This window comes from Lepisma saccharinum, chromosome 9 (assembly GCF_977018435.1).
Source record: "Lepisma saccharinum chromosome 9, izLepSacc3.1, whole genome shotgun sequence".
NCBI classification, from domain to species: domain Eukaryota; kingdom Metazoa; phylum Arthropoda; class Insecta; order Zygentoma; family Lepismatidae; genus Lepisma; species Lepisma saccharinum.
The window spans coordinates 69,005,205-69,018,330 of record NC_139237.1 but is presented as its reverse complement, the minus strand read 5'-3'; the positions used below and the strand labels follow the sequence as shown (position 1 = coordinate 69,018,330).

Genomic DNA, 13,126 nt, shown 5'->3' with positions numbered 1-13,126 from the left:
ATTGCTTTAACATTATTTATACTGACGGAATATAGATGTTGCTCTTATCAATGAGTCTCATCTTAAACCTCATATCACGTGGACAGTTCCCAAGTACAAAACATTCCGGGAAGATCGAATTGGTCGTCGTAAGGGAGGTCTGTTAATACTTGTTAAACGTGACCTCACTGCTATCAAGATACCAGTTCCACCTTTAGCTTCGTTGGAAGTCTTGGCGGTGAAGCTCCATGCACCAAATGAAGACCTGGTTGTCAATTCAGCATATAAGCATCCACAAGAAGTTCTGGCCACCAACGATTTCCTTGTACTAGAAACACTTGGCGATAGAATTGTACTGGGGGTGACTTGAACGCCAAACACGGTGACTGGCATTCTATAACCTCCAACACAGCCGGAAACGTTTTGGCTGGTATAATGGATCAGCTGGCTTTTTCCATCTCTGCTTCTCACGAACCGACGCATTATCCACGCAATGGAAGTCGCCCCGATGTGCTAGATGTCATCCTGACCAAAGATTCGGCCTCAGCACTATGCCATTCGTAACTTGGGACCTCGATTCCGATCATCTCCTGTCTCTGCTTCCATCGGATACGGTTTATATCAACATCAGTTCCGCACCTTACGAGAAGCTATTACTGATTGGACTCTCTTTACCGCTCGTGTTCACAATTCCGTTGACCTAACTACTCCGTTGTCATCATCTGCAGACATCGACAGGGGTGTTACTATCTTCACCAACGTCATTGCAGATTCCTGGCGCCAATCCACGACATTCACCAGAGATCCACTCTCTACTCAGGCTAGTCCAGTTTTGTACATTTTAACACGACTTGTGCGTTGAGCTCGCCGACGATGGCATTGCTCCAGATCGCCCATCCACCGGGGAGACTGGATGCTCCTTCAGCGTCACCTTCATCAATACTTACACCGTGAACGAATCCACCAATTGGATCGCAAATTTGGCCAACTGACAGAGCTTGATCCTACATTTTGGAAGATTGCTCGTAACTTAAATAATAGACAACAGCCTACTATGACGGCCATTAATAGCCCTGCAGGCCAAATTATGGATCCCCAGAGGCAGGCTGAGCTTCTAGCCGATCATTTTTACGATCAGTTCCAACCAAACAATGATCTCCATGACGCTGTTACAGAACAGATCGTCGATGCTGCTTTCCAACGTCTTCATCGCCAGCCTTCGTCGTTGGATGTTCCACCTGTCTCGCCTCGCGAGGTGGCAAATGCAACACGGAAACTGAAAAACAACTCTGCTGCCGGCTTAGATGGGATACCGCCAGCTGCACTGAAGCATCTGTCCCGTAAGGGTTACGTCTTTTTGGCGAAGTTATTTACAAATATCCTGAAGCTTGGTTACTTCCCACTTCAGAGGAAATTGGCGAAACTCATCGTATTACCAAAGCCTGGCAAGGATCCACAAAATGCCAACAATTACCGTCCCATCAGTTTGCTTTCTCATCTTAGCAAGCTTTTTGAACGAGTTACGCAACGACGACTTCATGAGATCATATAAGCCAACCATCTGCTTCCAGATCACCAATTTGGTTTTCGCTGTTCCCATGGGACGAACGAACAACTAGTTCGCGTCGTTGACTATGTAGCGATTCGCCTTGACTGGAAGCGCCGAGCATTAGGGTTATTTCTCGATGTACAAAAAGCGTTCGATCGAGTTTGGCATGCTGGACTCCTGTATAAACTGCGACGAATGAGGTTGCCACTCAGCTATAGAAAGGTCATAGCCAGCTTTCTGTCTAACCGAATTTTCATTACGTCCATAAATGGGCAGAAATCGACGCCAAGACTGGTGCGTGCTGGGCCACTCACACTCGAGACACGCCTGCATTTATATAAAATGATGGTGCGGCCGAAATTACTATACGCCAGTCCCGCCTGGCAGCATGCAGCGAAGTCTCATTTAATTAAACCGCAAAGAGTCCAAAATCGAGCTGCCAGAGCAATTGGAAGGCATCCTCCTCTTACTCGCATAATCCAGATACATGAAGATCTGAATTTAGAGCTTCTTGATGTAGCACTACGACAAGCCAAGTATCCTTTTGCAGTGGCGTCTCGTGGCCTCAAATTTGGCCGGGGCTTATTTTTTCAAGAATTTAAAACATAATGACAATTCACATGAATTACAAAAACAGGTATTTTTTCTTCTAGACTACAAAACTGGACTTAGTTTCTTGAAAGAATTTAAAATGTAATGACAAATTACATGAATTACAAAAAAAACGGGTATTTATCTTCTTCTAAACTACAAAACTGGCCTTATTTTTTAAAAGAATTTAAAATATAATGGCAATTCACATGATTACAAAAGAAACAGGTATTGTTGTGAAACATACCTTTCTACGAACGTTGATTCCTGTTGTTCTGCTCAGCAAATTTTGTTATTACTTTTTCGTTGAAGCCCTCTATGTAAGCAAGTGCCAAGGCATTTGGTCTGTCTTGTCCCATTGCATTTCTTAAGCAGTTTTAATACGCTTCAATGTGCTGAAACATCCTTCAGATTCAGCTGTTGCCACTGGAGTTATTAAAACTATGTTTGTCATTTTTACTGTTTCTGAAAAGGTACCCTCTAAATAATTAAATAAAAAATGAATGCAATCTACTGATAGAGTTTATGTTTTTCAACTCTTCGCTACAATAAAGAACACAGTTCCCTTTAGTTTTCCCTCTTCTGTGAAGGGTTAATAAATCTGGGAAGATGCCTCTGTTTAAAGATTGTTCTCTTTCATTATGTCCTCGTAGAGCAAGTTCATGTCGACAACAGAAATTTAGCAATCGTAATTCTATTTAATATATGACTATTTTTCCGGACAAATTCATTGTGCCTTGTAATTGACAGCCTATGTCCTTCATCAATTTGTGTTCGAACATCAACCCTGCCAAACTCACTCGAACATAGCGAATGAAAGCCACCAAAACACTACAGAACAACACGCGAGATCGAACGCGACGCAACGGAACTAAGCCGCGCGTCAGGCTAAGTTTGCAGCAGGTTTTATGTATCAATCCGCGCGGGAACTGAGCACAGAATCTTCCGTGCCAGTCTTGCCTCAACCGCCGAGCTGCTTACATCGCAGACACTGAGAAAATCCACAGTATTGCCAACCGCACAACACATCAAAACCCGCATGCATGTCAAGCGGAATATATTTGTGTTTCTTTTTGTCTCCTGAAACATAACATTTTAGAAGTACTTTCGGCGCATAAATTATTTAAAAAAATGTGTCATTACTTAATATAAATGCGAAATATCTTCGAAACATGAGAGTATTTTTCCCAGGGGGGCAAACAAGTCACATTTCCCCCAAAAGAGTGTAGTTCCCTAATAACATTGCTTAAATTTGAATTTATTGTGTTAATGCAATAATTAACACATATTATTGTGGCTAAAATGAAATTATATGTGTGAAATACATAATTTTTGGTTGACTTTCATTTTCCAGGGAGGGAACGGCCCCCATGCCCCCCTTCCGGACGCCCATGAGCATGTGTGTATATTTCGAGCACGCAAAAATAAAAATAAACAAAGATATAAGTAAACAACGGCAGGCCCTCTTGAATTTAATGACAAATTATTGTTTTTGGTTTATAAAAAAATACGTTTATGAAAACCTTTGTTACTGTAAGACACACGCACTTCAAGTTATACCAGCAAAAAAAAAAAAAAAAAAAAGTATGATTTGTTATTGTGGATATATACAATCAGGTGCATTGTCTGCTTCTATTATTCTGGTTACAATTTATGAATCACTTCACTAAACCAGGATTCAAATCTTGGTCTGTCCATTTCTTGCTAATCATCCATCCCTTTCCTTGCACGGAACAGTAAATATATGCGCCTTCAACAAAGACGTCATTGCCGTCAGTGGGTGAAACAATAAGCCTCCCCCTTCCCCTCTCCCTTTCTCGTCGGTTTCTTCAGCCCTGGCGGTGGTTTTGCATGGTGATATATATATTAAAAAAAAATCAATATAACGCCCACGCCCCTCCCAGAGTTAAAGCACGTCTACTCCAAATAATAAACATGTTTCTTCTCACGGGGATATCTTTTAATACCGGGGACATTCTTTTGTAGTCAAACAAACAATCGTTTCCTCTTCCTAAACTCAAACCGCAAATCATTCAACACCCGGGATACAGTTCGTGCGCCCATTGACGGAAAATCACCTCACGCCCTGTTTTACTTTGATCTTGTTTCCGTAAGGAGGATTATGCATTTTAAACAACTTGCTTGATTTGAAGAGCTTTTCCCTTCGGATGAAGCCCACAATAACACTCGCTGAACAGGAGACCTTGCTTGATTCAGCCATTCTCGCCGCTGTATAGCACGATTATTAATCACAATAAACATAGGGTTAAAATAGTGGGATGTGCAACACTGGTATCACGGATTCCACGCGCTCTGCAACGTATTCAGTCTTGCTCGACTCGCACTTGGGCTTCAGGGATTCCTCAGCTCAATACAAACTCCAGTTGGCGAATCTGCGGATACAAGTTCGTCTGCACAGTGATTGCAACCGACCAAGTCCACACCTGCTAATGGATGTATTATTTTGTCTGTATTTTACAAATTAAATAACTGTTTTCTTGCAAGTATGCAGTTGTGTCGGAATAGAACCCGTCTCAGTGGAACTATATTCTTGCGCGCACATTTGGATCTACATATGCGAAAACCTGCTGCAAGGTTAACCTGACGCTTGGCTTAGCCCCGAATCAGCACTCAAATCCATTGCACATTGTAGGCCACGCCTTCCTTTGCGACGTACCCCGGAAAACGATAATTGACATCAATGCCGCTAGGAGCGCTGTCGTATCCATTGCACCAGACGATGAATTTACGTGGGTAAAAATCGCATTTTAAAAGACTGTCTGATAGTTATGCGTTATGGTGATTGATAATTACGTGAATACGTCCGTTTTTCTTTAGGGGCTAAGCCCCGGAAGCCCCAAGGGACGAGACGCCACTGTCCTTTTGGAATAAAATAAAAGGACACACAAATCCATTAATTAGCATGCGGGGGTCGGAGAGGCCTCGTCATTTCTGCATTAAACTCCCGAGATTGGAGTATTTTTTTTTACTTTTGTGTTATGTATGTGGTGATTGTAATTGTTTCGTTCACTTTGGGAACACAATATTTTAAACTTTGAGCGACAGTTGCCGAAGCTCGTTCTTGTTATTATGTATATGAAGTTAATTGTTAAAGATGTTGTCTACAGAATATAACAGATTGGAGTCAAATATAAGTATGACAATCCATATCGATTATGATATATTACCGCACCGCACCGCACACCCGGAGCTCAGTTGGCTCCCTGATGTCAACAGGCAAACATCCAGGGTTAACTGGCCTCCCAGCCTGAGAACTAGAAGCCATCCCAGAAGGAAGGAAGAAGAAAGAAGAAGAAGAGCCTAGCAGCAACCTACCTACCTGGTCCGCTCGCTTCGGCTGATAGGTGCTCAGGTTCTACCTGCCCGGCTTGACTGGGAGTACCCGGACCTTCCTTTCTAACTTGCCGTCCCTGCATAGGAGACACCGGTTGGCTCGCCAATTCCCCGCTAACGCAGGGAGGTGTCGCGGCATCCTTTAATCCTTTTACCCATACCCCCCTCCCTGGCACCACACTGCGAGGAATAAATTGGATGATCCCTGCCTCTCTTTTATCTCTTCGAGACCAAAAGTGTGTGGTAAGGGTTACAGGTAAAGACACGTGTGTAAGTGTGCTAACGGACACCCTTGTGTTGAGATTATAATAAACATTGTGTGTGTGTGTGTGTGTGTGTGTGTATATATATATATATATATATATATATATATATATATATATATATATAAACCTGATTTAACCTTTCAACCTTTCTTTACACCCAGCAAGCCCTGAGATAATTCTAAGTCCTTGTTCTACGACTGATAAGCAGTTAGCACGTATGGATAAACTTTTGCCGTCCACCTAATTGCAGGGTTTAGTGTTTGAACGCAGCCAGTGCCAGTACTCCTGCGCTGTGTTGTTGTAGTTACGTTAGTGCTGTGGGCTTGGGAGGATGTTGCAGAGTCAAACCTGAAAACTTCAGTGGCAAGTTTGCTAGTCAACCACTTGGCTACAAAAGCGGCAGCATTGCTCTGTCGTGGAATGCTGGATCAAGGTAACAGGTCGCCTATAATTTATCACCCATATACAGGCACGTATCTAGAAATATGTTTCGTGGGGGAGGGGGGGTCCGAAACAAGTGTCTAAGGAATAATAATAAATATTATTATTACGAATAGGTAAAAAGCCTGTAAAAGAATAGAGATATAACAGCGCATATTCATACGTAGTTTACCTGTAGTTAAGATCGGAATAATATACATAAAAGCAAGTGCCCTGGCAATGGAATTAACGTCAAATAGATGAATATTTATCGAATAACAAAAATGATTTTATGCATATTATTTTCATAGTAGTGTACACAAAATCTTCTTTGTAATGTCATTCAAAGCTGTATGATCCCAATATAATCCTTCCCTTCTAAAAAGTTCAAAGGAAATTAATAACCATCGATTATGCAACAAATGCTAATATTTTCATTACATAATAAAGTTACTTGGTAAGTCTTTCGGGGTGTCCGGACCCCTAGACCCCCCTCTAAATACGTCCTTTCTGTTCTTCAAAGCCGTATGATCCAAATATCATCCTTGTTTTCCAATAAGTTCAGAGGAAAATTATACAAGAAATGGTAAAGGAGTATATTTTCATTCAATTTTCGTACTTAATTAGTCTCTCGGGTGGGGAGGGGGATCCGGACCCCGTAAATACGTCCTTCCTGTTCTTTAAAGCTGTATGATCTCAATATAATCCTTGTCTTCAAATAAGTTCAGAGGAAATTATACAAAAAAGGCTAAACGAATATATTTTTCATTTAATTTTTTACTTGATAAGTCTTTCGGGGAGTCCGGACCCCCCTAAATACGTCCTTGCTTATATACTCTTCCACTCAGTAGCGATGTTAGAGAATAATAGAAAGGGGTTAGAGTGACACAAAAATCAGAAGTTGAGAAAAAAATATTGTATTAAAAAAATGGCAATATAAAACTATAATCAAACGATAGACAACTTTTTTCAAGGAAATCTTTTCCTTCTGAGGACCGACAGTTTTTGTGACGGCTGCGGCCCACCGTGTCCCCATTTAGCATCGGCACTGTTTCTCAGTTCACTCTTTCGTAATGAACTGCTGATTAACGAAAATTGGGGAAGGATTTGCCCACCACTCGAAAAGTTTCTCCTTACGTTACTTTTTGCCAGCTTTTAGCCTTTTCTTTTTCTTCTTTTTTCTAACGAAAGTCTAGGAAGAGAATATAAAAATTACTATCAACACCACTATCAGCAATGGGTAATGAAATAGTCTGTGGCGAAAATTTTGTGTGTGTTCGTTTGTGTCGGAAGAACTGTGCAGTAGTGCAAATTTTAAAAATATTTGTTTACCGAATGAAAGAAGTATGGGAATAATATCTCCCCACGCGGTTAATGTTAGTGGTAGCAGCATGAAATGTAGGTAACTGGCAGTTTATGAACCTTTAACATGGCAGGAACTGATCCCACACTACTGTTTGAATTCTGTACTGAACCAAGTAAAGAACAAAATGTTCAGTTAAAAAATGGAAACGCGACAGATTCAACAAGTTCTGACACTGAAAGTTTATCAAGTCAAAAACATGATACTGTTGAAAGCGTGAAGCTAAGTGACCAAAATGTGCAAAGCATGAAGTTCAGTGCCCAAAACAGTTCAGTGTCAACCCTTGAATTGCCAAAGTGTAATTCTGCTGAAGAAGAGACAAATAAAATTTTGGAACGTGCAGGTAGTGAAATTAGTGGATCTTCAGATGTATTTACGAATAAAGATTTGATTGAAGAAAATAAGAGACTAAAGGATGAAATACAGAGATTGAGGCACATGAGTGTGTACAGTACTTGTAGTAAAAGTATAAACACCCAAGAAGTTTTGAAAATAATATTCAGAAATTTGGATGTAGCAAGGTAAGTGCGAAATTTGGTAACAGTTCGTTATATCGGAGACACATTAAAATCGGTTATTTTGTGTTTCTCATGGTTCGTACTTACGAATTGTGTATTGCAGAACATAGTTCAAGGTGCTATTATGCTTTTTACACGAAAACAAACGCAATTTTTCACATTCTCAGTGCTTTTTTTTTTCCTGTCTTCGCTTCTGGAACACACAATATGGCGGGCACATCTTGACTTGTTGTGGGTATGCAGTATTTCAATCTTCTTCACTGAAAAATACCTACTATCGTGTTCGTCAACAATGGAAATTATACATTATGCATGGATAGCTGACGGATAGCCCCATGAACCATTATGCACGGTAGCTGACGGATAGCCCCACGAACCATTTCCATAAGGTTAGATTAGGCAAGCATAGTAAAGAAAAAAAGGAGTTTGAAACAGTGACAGTGGGTTACGTCATCGAACGTGCGGAGCATGCAGTTCACGTAGCGAAAGCAATGGCAATTGTGCGTCGGTGAGTTATTTCTCTTGAAAAATACATGATTTCCCGGTCAAATAGATTCCACGATAAAAAGAAAATACCTCGACAAACGTTAGCTACCTTAGAGAAACTCATTTCCGTAAGTAAAAATGGAGAATTGTGTCTCCGATATAACGAACTGTTACCCGAAAGTTTTATGCAATTATTTCACCTCCAAGATAGAAGTAATGAAGAAAACACACACTGTCACCAATGGTGGTGTTTTTGGTAATTATGCGATATCGCCCGAACACCTCTCGTTAATTTTAGCATTATTCTGCATTGTGGAAGATTCTTTAAGGTGAAGTTATGACTTTTTCCATAAAATAGTGTCAACTTTTCATATTAAGAGTCATTATTTGTCTTCCTTGTTCTGTTTGGGTAACAGACCATATGGCATGAACTCGTCATGGATCATCGCGCGTCGTGCTTGTGTTTTGTCGATTTGAAGTGGGTATGCATTGTTTCAACCTTCTTAACCAAAAAATACCTACTTTCATGTTCATTATGTCATCACAAACCATTGACGGATAGCCCCAAAAATTATTCACGATAGCCCCAAAAACCATTCACGATAGCCCCACGGACCTTTTCTGGCAAGGTTGGGTTAGGTTAGGTAAGCGTAGTTAGAAAAAAAAATCGTAAAAAGGCATGTTTGGAATCACTGGCGAGACCGCGTGACTTTCGATGCTCGCGCCATCTGCAGGTACATAATGGAGACAACGCCATAATGTTGTCGCTTTACAGAAAAATGCAAGTTCCTTACATAAAAAGTGATCATTTCTTGTTCTGCAGCATTGTATGGTGAAGTTTTCAGTTTCCGCGAAAGAAAATACCTCGAAGAACTTTGATAATGCTACAGAAACTGATTTCAGTAAGTAGTTTCTCCTGTAAATTTGAAGAAATCCGTTCGGGCGATATCGCATATTTACCGTGTTTTATATATATATAAACATATTTACAGCCATTCTGATTACTTACTCCGTGCTTTGTGCAGAATAATTTTTTACTTCCACATTCTCCTATGTGTATATTTATTTGCAAGCATGTATTCCTGTACTGTTGTAGATATGGACAGCTGCTGTCATCCACACAATACTTCACTTAAGGAGCAAAGGAGGTTTTTTTTGCTTGAGACTTGTTACCATATAATTACTTGTTGTGCATGTTTTCATTATATCGTCATAATGTGTGAAGATTTTGGAAAGATGTGGAATATGTATTGTTACAATGACAAAGATATATAGGCCTATCTTTATCCATACCAGACAATGTCGCTGACTGCAAGCCTATAAACATTTTGGCTTGTTCCAAAAGTACTATGTCTCCTTTGTTTACTAGCCTAGACTAGTGCCGAAGCATTCAAATACTTAAATCACAAAGAAGTAAAATATGCAAAAAATGAAGGTACTAATTTACTAGTTTTTCTTGTATGTACGCATTGCTTGCATTATAGAATTATTTTCCTGTAGTTTACGGTTATTACAAGCATAAGAAAACAGTTTTTCTTTGTGACGTTTCAGGAGAACACACGCTCCTTTCATCAGACATTTATTTTCATTTTGACTAAAGATACAGTTATAACAATGGTTAGTAATTTTTAAACAAAAAGAATCTGTTATATAATGGATGTTGTCAATGTTACATTGTTGTAATATAGCAACTTAACTGTGAAAAAAACAGTCTGTTTTATTTAAATTATGAATCCAAAATATCATCAGGCAATTCAAATTCATCATTGTTTTCACAAAGTCTCTTGATGTTTTCTGTTACATTAAATTTTAAAGATGGTGGCTTACTCCATTTGTGAAAAAGAAAACTCCATACTGGATCTATGTTACCATTTTCATTATTTAATTTATTCCAGTGTTCTTCTGCAATGAACGAAGCTTCCCAGACATTCAACTCTGTGTTTCCCGTTAATCTTTTTAAAACCCTTCTCTTTTTAATCAAATGCTTCTCTTCGATGATATGAGTTGACAAACCTGTTCTTGGGTTTAGATTTATAATGTCCAAATCGTGTTCGTGCCATCTTATTGCCATTTTCCTTGCTGTTTGTCCCACATAATCTTTTGAACATGAACAACTTATATTATATATTCCTGTGGTTTCCACATCTGGTAGAGAGTTTCTCATTTTGAATTCATTAAATGTACATTCCAAACTTCTTGGTGATTTAAAAACAATTTTGAAATTAAAACTTCTAAAAATTTTTGCAATTTTATGTGAGAATCCCTTGTGGAATGGAATGCACACAAATTTCTTTTCAACAGATTTTTCATCTTTGTCTGTATTTCTCTTTTCCTTTAGTTTTCTTGCAACTTGTTTTTTGATTTGGTTTATTCTGTTAGTGTGAAAACCATTTTCTTTTGCTATATTAAAGAGCCTTTCTTCTTCATTTTTGATATCCTCATCATTAGAACATAGTCTTTGTGCTCTCAGGAAAAAATTTAAAAATATGTTATCCATTGTTATACGCGAATGTTCTGATTTGGCATGGATATATTTTTCCCCCGCTAATTTTTTCCTATGGACTGATGTTTGAATTGTTGAGTCAGTTGTCTTAATTTGCAGATCAAGGAAAGAAATTACATTGTTATTCATGGGTTCGCAAGTGAATTTTATGCGACGATGTGATTCATTTAATAATTTAAATACGTCCATGATGGTGTTCTCATTTTTAGCGATAATTAGCACATCATCTACATATCTGATGTAGAGTTTGATATCCGCACCTATCGCATTAACAATTGGAGATTCTATGTAATGAAGGAAAATGCTGGAGATGATTCCGGATACTGGGTTTCCCATTGATAGACCATTACTTTGCTGATATATTTTGCCATCAAATAGAAAGTAATTGTAATTTGCACATACAGTAAACCATCGAACCATTTCCCATGATTCTACTGGGTTAACCTTCATCTCAATAAGCCATCTGTGTAATGCATCTGTGGCACCTTCTATTGGGACACTAGGATATAAATTTTCAACATCAAAACTTGCAATACGATACTCATTATTCCAAACAATATTTTTTAGTTTCCGTTTCACTTCAAATGCATTTTTAACACTGAATGGTGTTTGTTGTTTAATTATAGCAAGTCTTTCAACTAAATATTTGGATAGTTTGTATGCAGGATGTGTGAAAGTTGCAATGATGGGTCGTATTGGAGTTCCCGGTTTGTGAGTTTTTGGTAGTCCAAAGGCAATCGGCAGGGTTGAATTCTTGACAATGAGTTTTTTCTTCATTTCTCTTGGTATCGTGATACTGCTTTCAATTACTTTCTTTACCTCATTTATTATTTTAGTTATAGGGTTTCGAGAGGTTTCTGTGAAATTGTTTACTTTGAAACATCAAAAAACAAGTTGCAAGAAAACTAAAGGAAAAGAGAAATACAGACAAAGATGAAAAATCTGTTGAAAAGAAATTTGTGTGCATTCCATTCCACAAGGGATTCTCACATAAAATTGCAAAAATTTTTAGAAGTTTTAATTTCAAAATTGTTTTTAAATCACCAAGAAGTTTGGAATGTACATTTAATGAATTCAAAATGAGAAACTCTCTACCAGATGTGGAAACCACAGGAATATATAATATAAGTTGTTCATGTTCAAAAGATTATGTGGGACAAACAGCAAGGAAAATGGCAATAAGATGGCACGAACACGATTTGGACATTATAAATCTAAACCCAAGAACAGGTTTGTCAACTCATATCATCGAAGAGAAGCATTTGATTAAAAAGAGAAGGGTTTTAAAAAGATTAACGGGAAACACAGAGTTGAATGTCTGGGAAGCTTCGTTCATTGCAGAAGAACACTGGAATAAATTAAATAATGAAAATGGTAACATAGATCCAGTATGGAGTTTTCTTTTTCACAAATGGAGTAAGCCACCATCTTTAAAATTTAATGTAACAGAAAACATCAAGAGACTTTGTGAAAACAATGATGAATTTGAATTGCCTGATGATATTTTGGATTCATAATTTAAATAAAACAGACTGTTTTTTTCACAGTTAAGTTGCTATATTACAACAATGTAACATTGACAACATCCATTATATAACAGATTCTTTTTGTTTAAAAATTACTAACCATTGTTATAACTGTATCTTTAGTCAAAATGAAAATAAATGTCTGATGAAAGGAGCGTGTGTTCTCCTGAAACGTCACAAAGAAAAACTGTTTTCTTATGCTTGTAATAACCGTAAACTACAGGAAAATAACTAATTTACTATTCATCGAATAGATTTCTTCATTTTTACACAAGAAACTACTTATGGTAATAACTTCCTGTAGCATTGTCTAACATCTGGAAGGTGTTTTGTGTGATGTGGGAATGTTTCATAGCGGAAATTCATGTTCTTTGTTGAAAATTAATTCTTCGATGGACAATAGCCTTTGGTGCGTACACCTTCGTACATCATCATGCGTCGTGATTGTGTTTTGTTCATGTTTATTGTGTATCCAGCGTTTCGAACTGTCTGTGTTTTCAACGAAAGTTAGAAACATGACATGTCATTGATGCGTGGTGAAATTTGTACCGGGTGTGGAAGATCCTGTGGA

The 13,126-nt window shown here is 38.4% G+C and overlaps 1 protein-coding gene across 1 annotated transcript in view; it reads left to right on the top strand.

Moving 5' to 3' along the window:
* Positions 1-7,412: 7,412 nt before the first annotated feature.
* LOC145992117 (zinc finger CCHC domain-containing protein 8 homolog) overlaps positions 7,413-13,126 on the top strand; it is a 31,306-nt gene continuing 25,592 nt past the window's right edge. The window contains exon 1 of the mRNA XM_083128363.1: positions 7,413-8,043. Coding sequence (XP_082984489.1) covers positions 7,589-8,043 — 455 coding nt within the window. The 5' untranslated portion in view covers positions 7,413-7,588. The remainder of the gene's footprint in view (positions 8,044-13,126) is intronic.